The sequence below is a fragment of the Stomoxys calcitrans genome, chromosome 1 (genome assembly GCF_963082655.1).
Source record: "Stomoxys calcitrans chromosome 1, idStoCalc2.1, whole genome shotgun sequence".
Taxonomy (NCBI): domain Eukaryota; kingdom Metazoa; phylum Arthropoda; class Insecta; order Diptera; family Muscidae; genus Stomoxys; species Stomoxys calcitrans.
In genome coordinates, this window is record NC_081552.1 from 101,773,413 (window position 1) to 101,797,728 (window position 24,316).

Below are 24,316 nucleotides of genomic sequence, written 5' to 3' on the forward strand. Positions count from 1 at the left end.
CAAGCACCGGTTACACCTCACCGACACCGACCGATGATGAAGGCGGTTCTGGCAAACCGAACAGAACCAGGGTCCGGGGTTCTTTTCAATCCCGGCACGGACCAGAAGCGTACGGAGAAGGCACTCCGGGATGTGCCTCTCCCATGACGAAAAAAGACGAACACGTACACTGAGGCAGCCCTTGCCGATGAGGTTTCCATTGGGTCAATCCGGTGCGTACAACCGGCTGCCATTAGATTGTACCAGTCGTAGATTTCTGCAAAATCAACTTTCTTTTGTTTCTTTATTTCTTTGCGAAATGCCGTTGAACGAAAAGCCGTTGAAAAAAGACGAACACGTACACTGAGGCAGCCCTTGCCGATGTGGATTCCATCGGGTCAATCCGGTGCGTATTGTATTTCGTGCTAGTGTTAGAGTCCATATGTATACTCCGCATAGCTAATTTTAGCCAAATTCGACAAAACTTGGAGTTCCAAATGCAACATTGCAATGTTAAATCGGACGATCGGTTTACATTAAAGGACTTAAAAGGTGTGATTTGTGTGAACCGTTAAGTTGTCATGTTACGCTCTGCTTACGTAATTACAAGACAGTAAAAAGCGGATACCACTGTATATGATGGGCTAAAATACATGGGTCAATCGACCCATACGGTGAATGGAGACATGGCTATATGATGCTCAACAATACACCAATCAATCGTTGGAAATTACCATCTCGCATAGACATGTTGGTAATGTCCACGAACACAGTTGGATAGAACCGAAAAACTCTAGTAAAAAAATATGGCGTGTGAGAACGGGTAGAGTTATCATGTGTTGTATTAATAAGCAGCGATCAATGAAAGAAAATCGAAAAAAAAAATAAATGTGGCGTGTGAGAAAGGTTATAGATATCACTTTGTGAAATTTGGAACGGTTAGAGCTGAGGTGTTAACGAGATCGTGTGAAAAATTTCACAGCCCTAGGTTATCCGGCGCCTTTTGGTAGGTCCCTAAATTTTATTTATGGTCTGATTTTCAAAAAAAAAAAATACGAAGTAAAACGAATAGAGATATCTTAGTAAATCTTTTGAGTATTGCAAATAAAAGTGTCCTTAAAAAAATAAACATAAACTCTGCCCGATTTTTTTCCCAAAAATCCAAAAAAATTGTTGCATGGGTTTAGGGGACATATGAAGTAGAAAACGTACCCAATAAGGGGACCTGGGCTTTCGAAATTTTGAACTCGAGGGGTTTTTCCAATTTTTTAATAATTGCCTATTTCGAAGTATATAGCACCCATTTAAGTCAACATATCAATATATTCTCTTCACCAACAAAAAAGAAAAAAATAAGGTATTAAAACAAGTTTCTTCAATAAAGTCTAATCAATGAAAATACTTTTTTTGACCAAAAATGGAAAAATACACTTTTTTTTTACATTTTTCGACTTCCAAACTGTATAATATTTAACCGAGGCTGAACTAATAATTGGTGAATTGCGAATACATTTTGCACATAAACAGGTGAAGACTTCAGCTATAACCACGTTAAATTTCATGAAGATATATTTATCCGTTCGAAAATGGCAGACTTATTTCCAATTTTTTTTATTTATCTCACTGTGCGTCACTACGGGAGTATAGTTACACTGAATCACACAACATAGACAACAGTGTGTCACAAGCGTCTTCGTCGTCGCTTTTTGCGCCTCGTTGTTGGATTATATGACCCACCGACCTCTCTCGTTCGGCAATATACGCGATAGTAGTACCCCAGCCCCAATAATGCCGGGCCAGTGCCGGGAAGTGTCTCTTTTTTGCAAGTGAATTGCAATTGTCTGCGAGGCAATATCGACGTGTTAGTGATAGTGAATATAATGAATCGGAAGAACGTATTGGTTGCACCGATCCAGGAAACAAAGCTGAGCAAGACGTGCAGCCTGCACAGTTTTCACGGATACAATGCGCTACGTAAGGATCGCTTAAGGAGTGAAGGACGGGGATTGGCCTTCGTGATACACCATTCCATGCAGTATAGACCCATTTCGCCTGCGCCTGGCCCCTAGCGACCCCTAGCGAGTGCAAGAGGATAGCAGTCAGGTGCTGTACTGCCGAGATAGAGCTATACGAGGGTTGCCTTTTATACTTCGGGATTGGACAACCCTTGCGTTGCAATCTGCCAACTGACACCTCTATCGTAAAGCTTGACATTTTTGAGGTTATACGTACTCAGAACGTTTTGACATACGAGCGCTATTTACGCATAGATGACCCTAATTCAATTTTTGGCGATGAAGCTCCATCAAGGACCAGTGTTTCAAGATGAGCCAAATCCAACAAAAGTTGCTCGCTGACGAAGCACTTCCAAGCAATAGATCGCCTGTTTTTTCAGAAAAACTGAACATGTTGCAATCGTACCACTAGAACAGCGCCGAAAAGTCAATTCTGAGTGGTACACAACCATATGGATCACTCTTCACGTAGCAGCCGTTCTCTTTATACCAGCCGGCCCAATTCCCCGGCGCAGGCAGTGGTACTGGCATACGAGCGCGAATCTGAATCAGGGTAGTCAACATAAGCGGAATTTGTGGCTGGAACACTTGGAGCAATGTAATTTAGGTACCGGTTAAGGTAAGCTGTGGTCTACTGTTAAGCCACTCTCGAACCCCGGCAGACGGGATGAGAGGACCTCAGACAATTTTGGCGACGTAAATGTAACTTATCCGAAAAAGGTTGTTTAACCGTCAATTTATTGTGTATCCGGAGAGGGACAGGGCTAGGAGGAGAGTCATTTGTCGTTTCCGTGGTCTCCGAGCTGATGGACAGCCATCACAATTTATCGTGGACGAAGTTATGAATGCCATCCGTGGCTCCAAATCATCCAAGGCGTTGGGCACAGACGGAAAATCGACGTTGATGCCGAAGAATCTGGATCAACCTGGAGTTGAGTACCTTAGAACTGTCATCTTTGAAAACTTGTCCAGTCGTGGTCCAATGATTTGTGCTAGTATTCTCGTTGACCGCTTGTCGCTGGCTGGAATGATGGCGTATGCGTGGCTAGTGCTCGCCGGATGGGGTGGTTCTATGCGCAAGCGTATCACCTTAGCAGGAACAAAAAGTTTTACATGCCAGGCTTTCTATATGTAAAAGAAAAGGCATGTTTGGCGCGAACATGAAACTACTGAACTAGAAAGAAAGGAAGACTTCTCGCCAGTCGTACTGGCGAAGATTATGCCCTCCCTCTGGAGTCGGAGCTCCACCATAGCCTCTTCAATTTTGTTGCCCCGTACCTACCTCTTCATTTTAGCCCCTTCCTATTCCCTTCCCGCCAAAGGTCTACATGATCTTAATCAAAGCCCTCATCTTCATTTAACGTTACAAACATTCCAATCGCGTTTCTTTATTTCATAAAATAAGACAAGGTAAGTAAAAGTGGTATTACAAAAAAAATAAAATAAAAGCGTATCTGTAATTAGTTTTCTTAGTCATTAGTCTTAGAATTATTTCATGTCTTCTTTTGATTTCCTTCTGTTTTAGGCTTTAGACTACGCCCAAAAGGACGGCATTTTTAGGGTACTAGCCTGGAATAATAATTGTTATGGAGATCTCCTACCTGGCTAGAGAGAGCTCTATCTATTAGGGAAGGGTAGATACCATAAAATACTGTCGATGGTACAATCAAAGTAAGTATCCTATAAAAAAATACCTACCTTTTCCCAAAACTAATTTCTCTTTAATTTTTTTTTTATTTTTAGACAATCTGTACGCCCTTCTGTCCAAACGTTTGGGACAGCCGACATCTGGAGCACTGCGGTCTGCGAGTGCGTTTTGAAGGATGTCCCACGATGGTGAAGAGGCGGAAAGCCGTAGGTGAGCAAGCTGAGCAGGGTTTTGTCTTTCACTTTTAGTTTTCGCTTTAAAATTAGTTCGTAAGGTGTTTAATATTAATCAGCCCAATTCTGAAAACTCCCAGGGAATTAATTTCTGCCTCGAATAAGATCCTCCTATTCTGATTAAAGGGGTAGAGGACATTTTTGGGAGAGGGAATTTCGAATTTTCGAAAACAGCTGTTTTGTTTCAGCTGTTTGATTTTGGCCAAACATTTGACTATTATTTTCTGTAAAAAGAACATAAAAAAGAAAAAACAAGTAAAAGCGTGCTAAGTTCGGCCAGGCCGAATCTTACATACCCTCCACCATGGATCGCATTTGCCGAGTTCTTCTCCCGGCATCTCTCCTTAGGCAAAAAAGGGTATAAGAAAAGATTTGCTCTGCTATTATTATATTACTACATGTTGGAGACCTGTATAAAATGTCAGCCAATTCGAATAAGAATTGCGCCCTTTGGGGGCTCAAGAAGTAAAATAGAGAGATCGATTTATATGGGATCTGTATCGGGCTATATTCAGATCATAATAAACACGTATGTTGATGGTCATGAGAGGATTCGTAGTACATAATTTCAGGCAAATCGGATAATAATTGCGATCTCTAGAGGCTCAAGAAGTCAAGATCCCAGATCGGTTTATATGGCAGCTATATCAGCTTATGAACCGATTTGTACTATACTTGGCACAGTTGTTGGATATCATAACAAAACACGTCGTGCAAAATTTCATTCCAATCGGATAAGAATTGCGCACTCTAGAGGCTCAAGAAGTCAAGACCCAAGATCGGTTTATATGGCAGCTATATCAGGTTATGGACCGATTTGAACCATACTCGGCAACGTTGTTGGATATCATAACAAAACACGTCGTGCAAAATTTCATTCCAATCGGATAAGAATTGCGCACTCTAGAAGCTCAAGAAGTCAAGACCCAAGATCGGTTGATATGGCAGGTATATTAGGTTATGGGCCGATTTGAATTATACTTGGCATAGCTGTTGGATATCATAACAAAACACGTCGTGCAAAATTTCATTTCAATCGGATAAGAATTACGCACTCTATAGGCTCAAGAAGTCAAGACCCAAGATCGGTTTATATGGCAGCTATATCAAAACATGGACCGATATGGCCCATTTACAATACCAACCGACCTACACTAATAAGAAGTATTTGTGCAAAATTTCAAGCGGCTAGCTATACTCCTTCGGAAGTTAGCGTGCTTTCGACAGACAGACGGACGGACGGACATGGCTAGGTCGACATAAAATGTCGCGACGATCATGAATATATATACTTTATGGGGTCTCAGACGAATATTTCGAGTAGTTACAAACAGAATGACGATATTAGTATACCCCCCATCTTATGGTGGAGGGTATAATAAGCAAAAAGAAATTATAAAGGTTGCTAAAAAAGTTTACAAATATGTTTAGTGTTGCTTTTGTAAAGTTAGTTTTAAGTTTCTCATTTTAATAGTGCACAATTATGGAATACAGCTTGTTACCATATTTATGTGTTGTGACAACAACTTTCCGTCTTCATCCAACAATCGTTGGCTAAATTTGAGCGGTCTTGTGGAAAGATAAATAGATTAAGTGTGTCGTCTTGTCCCTGGTTGCATGCGGGCCACACATTCTGCATGTTGGCGTTTTCCCTTGCCAAAAGGAGTTAAGGTGGCTGAATCGTAATATATAGATTCGCTTCTTCTTCGTCGTCATAAATGCTGTGTTGGTCTATCTGATGCGCCGCTTTATCTAAAGGTCTACTTTTATGGAGCTAGAACTTGAAGATCTAATCAACATTTCCGGGCGGCGGCCGCTTTTCTTTGTGGTTGGGACGGCTGCTGGACATAGTGCTGCCGGAAAGCGACTTATGTATTTATTCTTACACCTGTGGAGTAAATGCTGCCAAATGTGGCGCCAAGTATCTTTGAATAATTGCCCACGAACATTCCATTAAGAAACAGGCAGAAGACTTCTTGCACATCATTGAGTGGCTCCCGAATCTACTTTAAGCTCAATGATAAGGTACCTCCTTTAAGTATCCGACTCGAAACGGAGAGCCAATAAAATTGAGAAACTTAAACAAATCTTCTATGATGGGTACATGACATTTAAATCGGGAGAACCTAACAAATTTGTACTTGATTTTGATGAAAAAGTGAAAAATAATTTTCATACATTTTAAATTGTTCAGAAAAACATTAAAATTCACAATTTTTTATCCTAGCTCCCATTTATTTGTTTGGGGAAATTTTTCCCATGTTTTACCGTCTCATTCTCCCTTATATATCGATTCAGAATAGCTACTTTTTTCCCTGGGAGATATTTCCCTTTTTCGAAGTTTGTTTAGAATAAGGCAAAAGGGATAAGGGAATAAACTCCCAGTAAATTGTTATTCAGAATAGGGGAAAAGGGAGTAAGGAATAAACTCCCAGGGAATTGTTATTCAGAATAGGACTGAATAGCTTCAATTCAAGTCATTGTTTTTAATAATAGTTTATAAATCAGTCTTTAATGCAGGATTATAATTCAGTTTCTATTTCTTCAAGGTAAGCTATTCTGGTAGCTTCTCAGCGTAGCTTTTTATGTAGTCTCTAAGGTTATTTAGTAATTTAGTTTTTAAGTTTTTAGTTCTAGTACTTCATTTTGTTCATCGTTCTTAAAAGTTTTAGTGTGTACATTTTTTTTGTTTAATAAAGAAGTTCGAAATTTTTTTTTTAATTCTAAAAATTCAATTTATTTTTTTATATTTTGCATCCTTTTTAAAACGAAGTGTTTTTTTCACTCTAAGGTTTCCTTTGGGTCATCATACGCTAGCTATGCAGTGATCGCAACAATACAAAACAACAACACCAACAATACACGCCATTGGCTGTACTTTGCTTATAAATTTTCTGCTTGCTAGGCTCACTTTTAGTTGTCTTCTCGGCTCACCTTCAGCTTGCTGCACGTTCAAGATCGAAAAGACATATTCTCTTTTCGGGCCAGTTGCCTGCCATGTCATTTGTCCCATCATTGCGCTCTTCCCAGCCAGAATTTCCTCTGATGGGCATGACAATGCAAAACCAACTGTCCTACTGCCATCCCAACAGGGGTTGTGGTTCATGCCTAAGCAGCTAACTACGTTCGGCAATTGTCCGCTAGATAGCGCTTCGAGGGACACTAAGGCACATGAGATAAACTCTTATAGTACCCAATGCCTGAAAGATAGGCATCCCGCTACTAAAGCCTAGGACCCGAGTAAGGAAAATCATACAGACCGATCTCCCTTCTATCACCAGTAGCCAAGATGCTTGAGGGACAACTCCTCCCGAGCCTCATTGGAGAATTTCCATTCGCCGACCATTCACCGCATACATTTGCCATGGCTTTAATCCGCTCAGGCCATGTGATAGGACGGTCCTTGTGGCATTGGACCTATCGATGGTATTCGACACGGTCAGTCATGCCAAACTATTTGAGGACATCGCCAATACGTCGCTCCAGCCAGGCCTGAAACGCTGGGTCGCGAATTATTTATATGGTCGCCAGTCATTTGTGAAATTTAAGGATTAGAAGTCGATGAACCGTGGAGTGAAACAGGGAGTTCCCCGTAAGGCGCAGTGATATCTTCGGCACTGTTTAAACCTACATATCATCCATTCCACTCCCTATAGACGGCTTAGAGATCGTATCATATGCCACCAAATTGTTTCCTACAGATAAGCGTCACGTGAATAATGAGCGGAAAAAGATAGTCCATGGAGAAACGATTTCGACCATTAGGTGTCCCAAAATACTTAATGCCACATTTGACAGCTCCAACACATTCTTCCCACATGCCGCAGCAATTTGCGATAAAGTCAAAAGTAGAAACAAGGTCCTCAAGTCACTTGCTGGCAGCACTTGGGGTGTTGACAAAGAAACCTTGTTGACCACGTACAAAGCAATTGACCGGTCTGTGGTAAGTTATGCAGCGCCAACGTGTACTGGTCAGCTCTATGCCGCGAGTTACATATGCAAACACCTTCCAACCTGATAAATTCGAATACAATTAATAAAGCCACACAGTAAACAACCCAAATACCATTTCCGGTATAAAACATTACCCAATAATTTCAATCAGACCATAAACAATTCCTTTCTTAGTTGGAATTGTCAGCATATTTTCAATCAGCCCATAAGCAATTCCTACTAATTTAAATCAGCTCATAATATTTTCTAACTGACTTTAGCCAAATAATCAAAATTGCAAGTTAATTCACCTTAGCTAAGTAAGCATTATTTTAAGAATGCAAAGCGATATTTGAAAATCAAATAAAGACAAAGGGCAGTCATGTTTTGGCTCTGATTTCGAGCAATACATTTGTTAAGTTCTTTCTTTAAAAACGCTTTGGCGACGGGGGCATATTTAGTGGCGCAATCAGTAGGATGCTCAAGGATGGATTCTGTGATACGTACCTCGTAACATTTTATCTACAATCAACAACAACGAAACCAAGAAGGAAGCAGTAAGAAGCATATTTTATCGGACTATAGAAGGACCAGCAAAGAATGTAATCATCAATATTGCAGAACCAGACAACTGGCAGTTAATTAAGGAAACGCTAAAATTAAGATTTAGACCAGACGTGGAACCCCACCAGCTTTACAGGAAAGTGGCTTATCTCAAAGTTAATTCAGTGAGTGAACTTATGATAGAAATTCAAGATATAAAATATAAATTTATATTGATTTAAGTAACATGGACAGTATAAAAGTGAATACGATTAAAGAAATGCCACAAGGAGTCTTACTAGAAAAAATTTATAAAGAGGGAAAATTAAATAATATTTTAAAAACAATGACAAATAGAAGATTTGAGATTGGTTGTATTAGACCAGAATATTGAAAAATTAGATCTACTAAACATTTAAAAAAATTTAATAGCAGTTCTTATAAAAATAAAAATCAAGGAAACAAGTACAATCAAGTGAATAGAGAATAAGGAAATAATTACAACCATAACAGACAATACAACCATAACAACTTTAACAGAAATCATAATAGTAACACCTATAATAATCATAATAATTATAACAGAAAATTTAACGGACAACCTAACAGACAGGAAATAAAAATAATTCAGCTATTAGCACAGGTAGGACACCCAGGGCCAAATTTCGGTCAATTTCGCAGGAATCCACCTTGGCAAGACCACACTGAACCAATGGAAATTGATAATATAGAAACAAATAATTCTCCAACATCCCCAAAAGCAAGTCCTGATAACGACTTATCGAAATGATAAAATTAACAATAATGAATAATGAATATGTAGCCTTGATAGATAAAGAAGCAAGTATGAGCATAATTGATGAAGTCATAAATGCCTTTAAAAAATATAAGTTGCAACGCGTAATTCAATTAAGCACCATTCATGGAACAGGATAAATAAGATATGAGGTATTTACAGACATACCAGATCAATTTAATACTGAAGAAGGACAAATTACAGGATGAAGATATAACTTTATAATAGGTATAGATTTAATCAATTCCTTTAATACAATAATTGATATGGTCGACAGTAAAATTTCGTTCAACAATCGAACAACAAACTTTATTATAAATCCATATAAGAATCTTCAGATTTGCACATTAGAAGTGTCTGACTTTGACTGGAATAGAATAATACTAGGACATTTAAATACAGAAGAATTGGAAGAAGTTATGAAAATTATAAACAAATGCAAAAATTTATTCTTTAAAGAAGGAGATAAATTAACCAGCACCATGGACATAAAAAATGAAAATAGAACAACAACACAAGGACAAATTAAAGCTAAAATGGACAGATATCCACCAGAACATGAAGAGGAAGTTAGAAGACAAACAAAGAGCAAGGTATAATCAGGAAAAGTAGTTCAAGATATGCAAGTCCATTAATTGTAGTACCAAAGAAAATCGATAACTCTGGAGAAAGAAAATACAGAATTTTAATTGACAATCGAAATCTATATGAAATAACGATTGACTATAGTTTCCCATTACGAAATATTAATTCAATTTTAGATAAACTAGGAAGAGCACAACATTTTACAACTCTTGATTTGGCAAAGAGATATCATCAAATATTAATAAGAGAAGAAGATAGGGAAAAAAGCCTTTTTAACACCTCATGGACTATATGAATTCATTAGAATGGCGTTTGGATTGAAAAATGCTCCAGCAACATTTCAACGACTGATGAATGAAACTTTACGTGATTTCATAAATAAAACTTGTGTAGTATATCTAGATGACATTCTTATATTCAGCACCTCACTTAAAGAACATGTAACGCGATAACAGATATTTTCAAAACTTTAGAAAAAGCTAATTTAAAAATTCAAATAGACAAGTGTAATTTCATGAAAAGGGAAACGGAATTTTTAGAACATATTTGAACAAAGGATGGACTGAAGCTTAATCCAAATAAAATAAAAGTCATTCAAGATTTAGAATTGCCAAGAACAGAAAAACAAATTAGGAGCTTTTTAGGATTAACTGGTTGATATCGAAAATTTTTTAAAGATTATGCAAAAGTTGCACAACCTATTACAAAATACTTGAAAAAGGGAACAAAAATTAATACTGAAGATCCAACATATATTGAAGCTTTGGAAAACTAACACTGCTGATAAGTTCACACCCAATCTTGAAATATCCAAACTTTGATAAAAAATTTACACTTACTGCGGATGCAATTGGCGCTGTGCTTTCTCAAGAAGAACACACAATTTGTTTTGTTTCAAGGACATTGAATAATCATGAAAGAAATTACTCAACAACGGATAAAGAATTCTTAGCTATATTATGGAGTGTAAACTATTTAAGACCATACCTATATGGAAGAAAATTTCAATTATTAACCGATCATCAACCAATTAAATTTTACATTCTAAATAAAAAGGAAAGGACATCTCTCCAAGACAACAAAGATGGTTGCTTAAATAAGGAGAATATGATTTTAATATAGAATTTATCAAGAAAATCAAGTAGCAGATTTTTTAAGTAGACTTGAACAAAGTAAAGACAATAATAATGAAGAAGATAAGAAAACATTAACTCATTCACATGAAGAACTAGACCAAAAAACATTTGAAAATACCATTTATGCAATAGAAGATGATAATTTAATGTTAGCAACAGTTCATTCAGACGAAGAAGACTTACAAAATCATTTTTTTTATAAAAGAGAAAATAGGTAATAAATATAAGACCCAAATAATTATTACTAATAACAAAACGGAAGAATTTAAAACATTACATAGAAAAAAGATCATTTTTGTAGTCGAATCAGACTTAAAAAATGGGAAACATATTTAGGAAGTATATAACAAAAGGAAACGTAGGCATTTATTCAGAACTATCAGATCATAATTACAATAAAGTTCAGGAAAAGTTAATGGAAATGTTTTCTAATAATACTAAGTTAAAATACTAAGTTCCGCATAAACTTGCAAAACTTATTCATCGGCGTCAACTCTTCTGGGCCAAGAAAATAAATGAACTAATGTTGGAAAACAATATGGAGCATCTTGACTACAACTCAAGTCATACTTGGATTCAAAATAGTGAGCGTTTACTAAAAAACCTGCGATCAAAATACATTGATGGCTATAGGGCGAAAGCAAATGAAACGAGAAGGTTATATGGTAAACTTGATGCATCTGTAGGTCATTTATATCTGAACAACTGTTATACCCAAGACGAAATAACGTGCATATTTAAAGCCAGAAGCAACATGATAAAACTGAATGAAACCCGCTTCCCTCAGAACTCAAATCCTCGATGTTCAATGTGTAATACAAACGAAAATGAAAGTTTGCACCACTTTTTATGTAAATGTCCCGCTTTAAGGGAATTTCGAATTCAATACTTCCAAAAGGTTTCGCTTGATAAGAATGATCTAATTTGCATTTTAAATGGTCTCAAAATAGATTGGAAATCCTTAGCTAACTTTATAAAAATCTGTGTTCAATACAGAGAACAATTGTTACACGAGTTCAACTTCTAAACTATGAAAATCTATCACAGAATTATAACATTTGAACAATAGACTAACGGGCGTAGGCCAATGTCATAAGAAATATCAATATGCAACCAAATTCAATTTATAAATTATTAAATGAATGAAATAAAGAATGCTACTACTAAGTTAAAATTTACAAAATGTATTTACAATAAGTATGTACAAAGTACAAATGTATTTTTTTCCAAAAAAGCTGAAGCAAAACAGCTGTTTTCGAGAATTCGAAATTCCCTCTCCCAAAAATTTCCTCTCCCCATTCAATCAGAATAGGAGGATTTTATTCGAGGCAGAAATTAATTCCCTGGGAGTTTATTCCCAGGCAGTTTTCAGAATTGGGCTGTAAATGAACAAATACATATAAACAATCATTTTAACTTAGCAATAGAACAAATAAAAAAAATTGTAGAAAGCGATAGAAAAGAAATTTAAATACTATAACAAAAATGGAAAATCAAGAATACCAACAACATATGTTCTTACAACAAATAACAAAAATTCAATTGGTGAAAAGCAAAATAGAACAAATACAAGATAACGTAGTTTCAGCCAAATATGTAATAGTGCACCCAAATATTCTAACAAATAATTAAATCACCAAATATAATATTGATTTTAACAAACTAAAATATTTAAAACAAGAAATAACAATTTTTAATAATACTTATTTAATATTAGGAATAAAAATTCCAAAAATGTTTACGCATGTTAAAATAAGAACAATTGTACCATTACCAAATAATGAACAAAAAGAAGAAGAAGTTTTTACATATAAAAATAAAACTATAAAATTTGAAGAAAATAAACATTTTAGACAACTAAAAACCAGCACTCACTGTGTAATAACATAAAACTGTAAACTAATAACTAGCAAAGAATTGGAAATTATATCATTAGACGAAAAAATAAAATTAATTAAGAATTCAGTAAATTTATTTGTAAACAATACATGTAATAAAAATGATACTAGTTTGAATGGAAATAACTAACTTCAACTTAATAATTGTTTAATAAAAATTAATGATTACTACTTTTCTAAATCAATTGAAAAAGTCGAAGAAAACATGAGCTTACGATATGATGACATACACAATTTTACAGAGAAGCTAACATTTGACCAATATATTTCGAATTTGAAGAATCATAATAAAATCATTTATGTATGTAATATATTTGTCATATTTACAATAATATAAATTATTTTCATATGGAGAACACAATTAAGTCACTTTAAACTAAATTTGAATAATCGAATTCAGGAGAATTCTGATCTAAAGGGGAGGGTAGTTATGCAAACACCACCAGCAATTAATAAAGCCAGACAGTAAACAACCCAAATACCATTTCCGGTATAAAACATTTCCCAATAATTTCAATTAGACCATAAACAATTCCAACTAAATAAATCTGCATATTTTCAATCAGCCCATAAACAATTCCTACTAATTTAAATCAGCTTATAATATTTTCCAACTGATTTTAGCCAAATAATCAAAATTGCAAGTTGATTCACTTTAGCTAAGTAAGCGTTATGTTAAGAATGTAAAGCGATGTTTGAAAATTAAATAAATACAAAGGACAGTCATGTTTTGACTCTGATTTCGAGCAGTACATTTGTTAAGTTCTTTTTTTAAAAACGCTTTGTCGACGGAGGCATATTTTAGTCGCGCGGTGAAATTATATTAGGTTAGGTTAGGTGAAAAAGAGGGTGCGGATATTAACCCGCCCATTCCACTATGGGCATACGCCTAAGCCAGCAATCGGCTAAATTCTAAAATGTAGCCTCAAAAAAGAAAATGTAGGTAAAAAATTCCTTGTTACTTACAACATCCTTAATTGTTTTCCATACCACGTCCCTAAGTTGGTTCATGTCTGGTATCGTGTCCCCAGCTAAGTGCCGATGTCTTTTAGCCGCGAATACCGGTCAATGACATAGGAAATGCTTCTACTTCTCATCGTCTGCCCCACATGCCCTATACATGATATCACTTGCCGCACCGATTTTACATAAGTGAGTTCGTAGTACTATGTGTCCCGTTATGATACCAATAGCTATACTGACCTCCTTCTTACTTCCTTTCAGTAATAGCCTCGTCCTCTCACGATTCGGATCTCCATAGGATTTTCGCCTACCGACTGTTTCGCTGTCCCACAGTGTTATATGCGCCTTCACTGCCAAATCGTCTGCCCTTTCATTCCCTTTTACTCCGTTATGGCCCTGCACCTAATCAATGCGGATTGTGCCATCCTCAGAGAAGGCGTTACCTTCTTACACTGCAAGACTGTTCGTGACCTTACCATCGTGGTTGTTATTGCCTTATGACCCGTTTACTATTCGTAAAGATGTTCACACTTGACGTCGTCGCGTTAGCACCACACCACGTCACGCATTCCGTGATCACCCGAATCTTCGCCTTCAGGATCGTATTATGGTCAGGCAGTTCCTGGGTTCTCAACCCCCAGGCCCACTCTGTTCTCTAGCTTTAATCCATCCGTGTAACATGATCTTCCAGATGGCAATACTAGGGTTCCACCAGTCCAATACTGTGCCGCAAAAGTGCCTCGCACTCGACCTCAAGTGTCGTCTCAGGTATCCGGTCGGAAACCTCTTCCCTTCCTTCCAGGTTTCCTATCATCGCCCCGATTATAACGTGGTGGTATAAGCTGCTCCCATCGTCAATATATTCTCCCATCGCCTTAAGTGTCATAGCCGCAGTGGCTGACTCACACTTAATCCGTATGTCAATGGGTTGGATATCTAGAATAGTCTCCAGTGCCTTAGTGAGCGTGGTCCTCATCGCTCCGCCTAGGCCAAGACAACAATTTCTCTGAACCCGTTGTATGGTCCTTATGTTGCAATTTTTATCCATAGCAGTCCACCAAAGAACTTAGGCGTAAGTAAGTATTGGTCTCATCACGCTCCTGTAGAGCCATTGGGCTATTCTCGTATTCAGGCCCCATTTCAAGGCTACAGTCCCCGTACATAGTGCCTAACATCTGTGAGCCTCCCCAGTACTCTGCTGAATGTGACACTTCCAATTAAGTTTCCTATCTGAGATCACTCTTAAGTACTTGACCTTGTTAGATATCGAAATCGTTCTATTGAGGAAACGTGGTGTGCAAAATTGGCCCACCATCGTCTTCGTCGTGAACAGGCATATTTCTTCTCTGGGTTAACATTGGTCTAGCCCAGTCATATGCCATATGGAAGACCCTTTCGGCCTTTCTGCATGTATTATATTCAGATCTGCCAGAATCCCGCGCTACGAACTTCGACGGGCTGTCTCCTCAGTTCTCATGTGGACATCCTCCATCAGGAGGTAAAGATCCTACCCATACGAAGACATATGTACATGCTGTGTAAACAATTCCTTCTGGGCTGCTATCGCGGAGGTCAATCCAAACCATCTTCTTGTGGTTTGGAAGAAGCCTCAAGGTGGATCTTCATGATCTAGCGCGAGAGGTTCAGCGCTACAAGAAAGAACCTCTAGATCAAGCAGGTCTGGACAACATTCATTCTGACACGGTAGCAGATGCAATGAAAAGCTACCGGGTGAAGGTCGTCCATGGAAAATGACCGCCTCCCATTACACCTGATGAGATTGACCTCCCCCTGCAAACCAGAGCACTACGATTCGGCAGATTCAGCCGCCTTAACTCCTACAGAGCAAGGATTGATGCTGACGTAAAAGATGTATGTCCCGATTGTGACCAGGAACCACACGTCACCTGTTAGACTGGACGCACCCCATCTTAGTCGCAAAGTTCGTGGCTCTGGATACTCAACAGAATCAAGCAGACGAAAGTTAGAACACAACACGCTGCTACAACAACAACAACATCTAAAGCAGGCTTTGCACATACGTACTACCAGTGGAGCTCGAGGAAATGACGCTCGAGGACACCGTAGAAAAGTTTGAAACAACTTTTCGGCAAGGCGGAAACACAAGTCGCTCAAAGATACAAGTGCCTGCAGTTAACAAAAGCAGATGATGAAGATTTTCGTGAATACGCCGGCAAAGTAAATCTACAATGTGAGCTATTCAAAATGAACGAATTGAAAATCAATCAATTTAAGTGTTTAGTCTTTGTGCTCAGATTGATTTCAGCAAAGGACAACGCCGTCCGAACGCCGGGCAAGAAATTCTAACTGAAAAAAAATTAATATAAATGAAGTATCAACCACCAGAAATGTACAGTTTTAAAACCTTCGGAAGTTCTTCACCCTGAAGATAAACTACTAGCCCGTTCGTTAACAAATCCAATATGAATTTCAACGTGGCACAGCACCGGAAAACTAAAAGCCTTCACAACTCAAGACAGCGCCTACGATGCAAACACCAACAAGATTAATCTACTGACCAAGTTCGAATGCAACGTGAATGCAAAATACGTCCTTAAATTGTTATATCACAGATATAGAGATATAGAAAAGCCATACATCATGGGAATCGACTGGATCCAATCTTTCAACCTTTGGGACATACCGAAATCATCCTGGCGTCATCAAATTAAATTCGACGATGACATCGCAGCTGTAAAAAGTAACTACCAGATAGTTTTCGATAATAGTTCCCTAGGTCTGAGTACGAAGACAATGGTTCATATTCAGTTGCTGCCAGATAATGTATATTCCAAAAGACCCATTCCCTATGCAGCAAGGACAGAAATCGAAGCGGAACTCCAAAGACTTGAGGCATCAGTTATAATTTCCCAAGTCAATTCATCAAGATACGCAGCACCATCTGCAAGCGTAATGTGAAAATTTGTATTTGTGCAGATTACTCTACTGTACACAATTCTATAGTAGACATTTTGTCAGACTTTCACAAATGCCTAATATTCAGTCACTTGGATTTGTCACTTGCTTATCTGCAAGTTAAAGTTGATTACGACATCAAGGAACGGCTGACTATAAACACGCATAAGAGTTTATACAAATTCAATCGTCTGACTCCTGGCATAAATCTGCTCCTGGTGCGTTTCAAAGAATTACTGATGAAATTTGTTCTGGCATCGAAGGTACCAAGGCGTTCATCGGCAAAATCATGATTGCAAGCAAGTCTTTGGCTGAGCATAAGGCTAGTTTACACCAGATATTGTAAAGAATACAAGATTTTAGATTCAGGCTCAAATTTGAAAAATGGAAATTTTTTCAAAAAGAAATAATTTGAGACATGTTATCAACATAGAAGGCACTCGAACTGATTCAAAGAAATCAGTACAATTTAAAATCTTAAGTATCCAGAAAATGTCGCTGAAGCAAGATCATTCGTATGTTGATCAACTACTACAGCAAGTTTGTCAACAACATGCGACGTCTTCGATTGATGATTGGTTTAAAAAGGATCTCGACTCCTTAGTGTCAGAAATCGTTGGATGACATCAAGTCAATTTTAACTTCGGATTTGCTTTTAACACACTACAACCAGAGTGGGTATCCAATGGGTAACCATTTATGTGGCAGCACATGCCGTTGCTATCAATATTTGATTCAAAGAAGGGAATTCCAATTTACACAGTCAACCGTTTTCAACGCTGGGCTCTTATTTTATTGGTGTATGACTTAGAAATTAAGTACACCAACATCGAGCATTTTTGTCACGCTGACGTAACATCTCAACTTATCAGGAGTCACGAAAAACCTTCAGATCAAGAAAAAAACTAGTACAAAATATGCCGTGTGACAGGTAGAGATATGTCTTTAAAATTTGATCGTGTGCAAAATTTCAAAGCCTGAGGTTGTCCAGGCGCCTGTTGGCAGGCCCCTTAAGTTGGCTACCTTTGTATTTCGAAGAATTGTTGAGGCTGCCAAATCTTCTTCAAATTTCACTTAAAACGCATCTACAATATTTTCTCTTTACAAGAAAAGAAAACATATTAATACTTTCAATAAAGACTAATTAATAAAAATGCTTTTTTGACCAAAAAATGCAAAAAATACACCTTTTTCACATTTTTTGACTTACAAACTGTATAACTTTTAACTGAATAATAAGATGTGGACATTTGTTGCTACAAAGTTGTTGCATATTTTGTCACAAATCTAAATCATGCAAGTTAATGACAAGTATTTTGCAAATATTTTGCAATTCACCAAAGCACAAATGCTTTAGTAAATTGCAAAATACGAAATCAATTTCGGCTAAAATAATTAAAACTCATATATCACCGAAACCAGTGGAGATATTGTACACCTCAAGCGGACTTTTTGTATGAAGCGCCAAAAAATTTTCGAAAAAGAGAGGTGACCCATTTGCTATCGAGGAGGACTTTCGTAGAGCTGGTTCAAATTTACCACTCACTTTCAAAGCCATAGTCAATGTAACCAACGGCGACAAAATCCAAACTGTAATGAAATACATGTACAACGGCTGGCCTGGTTGTAGCAATAATACAATACTACTGCTTCAATAATACAATACTACAATAGAAGGGATTCATTATCAATTCTCGACGGATGTATTCTGTTCAACAATCGTGTTGTAATTCCAGACAAGTAAAAAAACAAAGTTATAAGTACTGAGGACACGAAGTTCAATTCTGGCTACTTAGCATACGCGAATAATATAAAGGCAAATAAGAGCTACTGGGTCACCGGAGAAATCATAAAGAAAGTAGGAAATGTTAATTACAATGCTCTTATACAAGATGGTTGTACGGTGAACCAATAGACGCAGCATACCATTTCTCGCAGCATACAGTATTTTTGCTCATACCAGTTTTCATGCGTTCCTATGATATGCAAATACTGCCCACGCAATAACAATAACAACAACAAATGACTGCTGTTTGCTATGCAGTATTTTTATTGCCTATACAAAACATACTCATAGCAATAATTAACTGTAACAAACTTAATTATGATGTTTCTGTTGTCTACTTTGTCTGCAGCATAAGACATTCTGCTGCCCTTTAGTTTTTTTAGTCGTCGCCTAGCTGTTTTTGAATGAAGAATTTTTTCTTTGAATTGAACTTGAAGTAGAGCCACAATCGTTTGTTTTATTTAATAATTTTGGAAAGGGTCTGCAAAAAAGCTTGTAGATTGGATCATTGGTGACCCCGACGTGATATATTGTACTTGGATATCACAAAACTTTCGGTTCAATATCAAATCGGATATTTCTTTCCAAAATTATAATTTTCGTCGAGCAAAGATTTTGGTTTTTTTATGTTGATTGCTAAACCATGTCTCATAATGAGGAAGCTCCGCCAACAGATCGTCGAAGCAATGAAGCATCAAAATTTCAGCTTTATAAGAAACGGATTGGAGTCCTGCATAGGCAATTAACTGTCTTAAATATTTCGCTGACAGCAAATCTTTTGGGTGAGATGGACGAGTCTGACATTGCTGTTCCACTTGGGTATGTTGATGGGTTGTATAATACATTTGAGGAAGCCCAATTGTCTATGCTGGAATGTGATTTGGGCGACTTTGATTCTGATTTTGTCTCTAGTTTTGTCAACATATTTTTCGAAGTCAAGGCTAAACTCTCCAGAGAATCCAGGATAACAAACGAAAGCGACCAGGTTTATCACACACCTCAATGGTACGTCAGTTTTCATTGGACGAAACCACGCCACAACGCAAAATACGCTTGCCGGAATTAAAGATTCCCCAATTTAATGGATCGTACACGGACTGGCCAGGATTCATAGCAATGTTCACCACGGTAATAGACAATGATGTTGATCTCAGTAAAATTGAAAAATTTCAGCACCTTCGAGTGAGTGTAACAGGTGCAGCGTTGGACACGATTTCCTCTTTGGATCCCACTGAAGAAAACTACGATAAAGCCCTCGAACTTTTTCGCAACAGGTTTGACAACAAGCTTCTCAATTTTCAAGCTCACGTATGCGAAATTTTTAATTTAAAATGTGCCGATAAAGGTTCTGCTGTTAACCTACGCCAACTTAGTGATAAGTTAAATTCACATATGCGAGCCCTACAATCTATATGCAAGCAAGAAGAAATTGCAGACGGCTTCTTGGTTTACCTGGTGACTTCAAAATTGGATTCGAAGTCTCAATCGAAATGGGAAGAAGACTAACAAAGTAATAAACTGCCTACGTGGTTGTCCCTGTCGTCGTTTTTGGAACGTAGATGCAGAATGCTTGAAAATTTGGAAAATGCAATGGGCGTAAGTACTCCCAAGGCGAACAAAAAATGGAGCTCTTCAGGCCGCAATGCGCTTGTAGCATCTACGGTCCCTAATCCAACATGTGTTTTTTGTGACGCCCAAGGTCATTACATTACCAGTTGTGCCAGTTTTGAAAATCTGCCTCCGACTGTAAGGTTTAAGGAAGCAAAAAGGTTCCAATTGTGTTTAAACTGCCTGAAGAAAGGTCATATGTTGAAAAAGTCTAAGGCTTCTCGCTGTCGAATGTGCTCATCAACACACCACAGTATGATGCATATATTGGGTTGGTACCTAAATGTAAAAATTTCCAAAACTCTTCTAATCATCCAATTAAATTTGCCATGGTGTACTTAAGTTTCAAAATTCAGAGCTCTATCTCAATTTACAAAGAAAGTACCATATATTGGGTTGCCTAAAAAGTAATTGCGGATTTTTCATATAGTCGGCGTTGACAAATTTTTTCAACGACTTGTGACTCTGTAATTGCATTCTTTCTTCTGTCAGTTATCAGCTGTTACTTTTAGCTTGCTTTAAAAAAAAATGCGCGAAATTTTGTTTACATTTGTTTGGGTACCACATGTATTGAAAGAAATTCATTTAACAAACCGAATCAACGCTTGTGCACCTTAAACGCAATGAATTCGATCCGTTTTTAAAACGAATCATAACTGGAGATGAAAAATGGATTGTTTACAACAACGTTAGTCGAAAACGATCATGGTCCAAGCATGGTGAACCAGCTCAAACCACTTCAAAGGCTGATATCCACCAAAAGAAGATTATGCTGTCTGTTTGGTGGGATTGGAAGGGTGTGGTATATTTTGAGCTGCTTCCAAGGAACCAAACGATTTATTCGGATGTTTACTGTCAACAATTGGACAAATTGAATACAGCCATCAAGGAGAAGCGACCAGAATTGGTCAATTGTAAAGGTGCCATATTTCACCAGGACAACGCTGGACCGCACACATCTTTGGTCACTCGCCAAAAACTGAGTGAGCTTGGCTGGGAACTTTTGATGCATCCACCATATAGCCCTGACCTTGCATTATCAGACTACCATTTATTTCGATCTTTGCAGAACTCCTTAAATGGCAAAACCTTTCGGCAATGATGAGGCTATAAAATCGCACTTGGTTCAGTTTTTTGCAGATAAAGGCCAGAAGTTCTATGAGCGTGGAATGCTTAATTTGCCAGGAAGATGACAAAAGGTTATCGAACAAAATGGCAATAATATATTTGATTAAAGTTCATTCTAAGTTTTATTAAAAATGCATTTACTTTCTTTTAAAAAATCCGCAATTACTTTTTAGACAACCCAATAGAAAATGTGGCTAATGAAACATCGGAGAGTGCAGTGACTCAACAGACGGAATCAAACACTTCGCGATCTGCTCTTGTATCATCATTACCGTGTGCAACCGTCGAGTCCCATTCTAGCACGAACATTTTGTTAGCAACGGCCATCATTTTAATCAAAGGTCAACATGGTGAGCTCATACCTTATCGTGCCTTATTGGATTCAGCATCACAACTGAATTTTATTACAAGTCGTGCTGCAAATCAATTGCGACTAAAACTGAATGAGTCTGCGGTAACCGTTTTTGGCATAGGCAATGGAAACTTCGTGGCAGATACTTCAGTAGATCTTACCATCCAGTCACGTCATCGAGACTACACAACTTCATTTTCTGCTCTTGTTGTACCCACTATCACCGATTATCAACCCGTTTCTGTTGCCAACATGAATAACTCAGGCATACCCCCAAATTTAAAACTAGCTGATCCTAACTTCGATGGCCAGCGACGCATCGATATTTTAATAGGTGCTGGGCTATTTTTCGATCTCTTATGCGTTGGGAAAATTAAGCTGAGCGGCAATTATCCAATATTGCAGAAAACGTTGTTGGGCTGGGTAGCATCAGGTGGAGTTTCTAGTTCGTCAAAGGTATGTTTGTTAGCTGCAGCGTGCAAATGCGTGCAAATTCACATATGCGAGCCCTACAATCTATATGCAAGCAAGAAGAAATTGCAGACGGCTTCTTGGTTTACCTGGTGACTTCAAAATTGGATTCGAAGTCTCAATCGAAATGGGAAGAAGACTAACAAAGTAATAAACTGCCTACGTGGTTGTCCCTGTCGTCGTTTTTGGAACGTAGATGCAGAATGCTTGAAAATTTGGAAAATGCAATGGGCGTAAGTACTCCCAAGGCGAACAAAAAATGGAGCTCTTCAGGCCGCAATGCGCTTGTAGCAGCTACGGTCCCTAATCCAACATGTGTTTTTTGTGACGCCCAAGGTCATTACATTACCAGTTGTGCCAGTTTTGAAAATCTGCCTCCGACTGTAAGGTTTAAGGAAGCAAAAAGGTTCCAATTGTGTTAAAACTGCCTGAAGAAAGGTCATATGTTGAAAAAGTCTAAGGCTTCTCGCTGTCGAATGTGCTCATCAACACACCACAGTATGATGCATATATTGGGTTGGTACCTAAATGTAAAAATTTCCAAAACTCTTCTAATCATCCAATTAAATTTGCCATGGTGTACTTAAGTTTCAAAATTCAGAGCTCTATCTCAATTTACAAAGAAAGTACCATATATTGGGTTGCCTAAAAAGTAATTGCGGATTTTTCATATAGTCGGCGTTGACAAATTTTTTCAACGACTTGTGACTCTGTAATTGCATTCTTTCTTCTGTCAGTTATCAGCTGTTACTTTTAGCTTGCTTTAAAAAAAAATGCACGAAATTTTGTTTACATTTGTTTGGGTACCACATGTATTGAAAGAAATTCATTTAACAAACCGAATCAACGCTTGTGCACCTTAAACGCAATGAATTCAATCCGTTTTTAAAACGAATCATAACTGGAGATGAAAAATGGATTGTTTACAACAACGTTAGTCGAAAACGATCATGGTCCAAGCATGGTGAACCAGCTCAAACCACTTCAAAGGCTGATATCCACCAAAAGAAGATTATGCTGTCTGTTTGGTGGGATTGGAAGGGTGTGGTATATTTTGAGCTGCTTCCAAGGAACCAAACGATTTATTCGGATGTTTACTGTCAACAATTGGACAAATTGAATACAGCCATCAAGGAGAAGCGACCAGAATTGGTCAATTGTAAAGGTGCCATATTTCACCAGGACAACGCTGGACCGCACACATCTTTGGTCACTCGCCAAAAACTGAGTGAGCTTGGCTGGGAACTTTTGATGCATCCACCATATAGCCCTGACCTTGCATTATCAGACTACCATTTATTTCGATCTTTGCAGAACTCCTTAAATGGCAAAACTTTCGGCAATGATGAGGCTATAAAATCGCACTTGGTTCAGTTTTTTGCAGATAAAGGCCAGAAGTTCTATGAGCGTGGAATGCTTAATTTGCCAGGAAGATGACAAAAGGTTATCGAACAAAATGGCAATAATATATTTGATTAAAGTTCATTCTAAGTTTTATTAAAAATGCATTTACTTTCTTTTAAAAAATCCGCAATTACTTTTTAGACAACCCAATAGAAAATGTGGCTAATGAAACATCGGAGAGTGCAGTGACTCAACAGACGGAATCAAACACTTCGCGATCTGCTCTTGTATCATCATTACCGTGTGCAACCGTCGAGTCCCATTCTAGCACGAACATTTTGTTAGCAACGGCCATCATTTTAATCAAAGGTCAACATGGTGAGCTCATACCTTATCGTGCCTTATTGGATTCAGCATCACAACTGAATTTTATTACAAGTCGTGCTGCAAATCAATTGCGACTAAAACTGAATGAGTCTGCGGTAACCGTTTTTGGCATAGGCAATGGAAACTTCGTGGCAGATACTTCAGTAGATCTTACCATCCAGTCACGTCATCGAGACTACACAACTTCATTTTCTGCTCTTGTTGTACCCACTATCACCGATTATCAACCCGTTTCTGTTGCCAACATGAATAACTCAGGCATACCCCCAAATTTAAAACTAGCTGATCCTAACTTCGATGGCCAGCGACGCATCGATATTTTAATAGGTGCTGGGCTATTTTTCGATCTCTTATGCGTTGGGAAAATTAAGCTGAGCGGCAATTATCCAATATTGCAGAAAACGTTGTTGGGCTGGGTAGCATCAGGTGGAGTTTCTAGTTCGTCAAAGGTATGTTTGTTAGCTGCAGCGTGCAAATGCGTTGAAAATGAGAGTCTGACAGAAGTAGTTCAAAGTTTTTGGCAAGTAGAAAATAATTTCTTAGATATCTCTTCAAATGATGATGATTTTTGCGA

General features: G+C 37.8%; 1 protein-coding gene and 1 long non-coding RNA gene across 2 annotated transcripts; both read left to right on the plus strand.

Moving 5' to 3' along the window:
* The first annotated feature begins 3,453 nt into the window (after positions 1-3,453).
* On the plus strand, positions 3,454-8,219 carry LOC106092366 (uncharacterized). Its single transcript, XR_001222144.2, has 3 exons — positions 3,454-3,665; positions 3,738-3,852; positions 6,667-8,219. It is a non-coding gene; the product is annotated as an uncharacterized LOC106092366 (long non-coding RNA).
* An 11,235-nt stretch (positions 8,220-19,454) lies between these two features.
* LOC131996699 (uncharacterized) lies at positions 19,455-19,958 on the plus strand. Its single transcript, XM_059366441.1, has one exon. It carries the CDS (start codon positions 19,455-19,457, stop codon positions 19,956-19,958), a length of 504 nt encoding a protein of 167 aa, XP_059222424.1.
* Positions 19,959-24,316: the final 4,358 nt, after the last annotated feature.

Bases quoted from the DNA above. Each gene is read 5' to 3' on its own strand.
- LOC131996699 (XM_059366441.1), top strand. From the start codon at position 19,455: ATGGTACGTCAGTTTTCATTGGACGAAACCACGCCACAACGCAAAATA.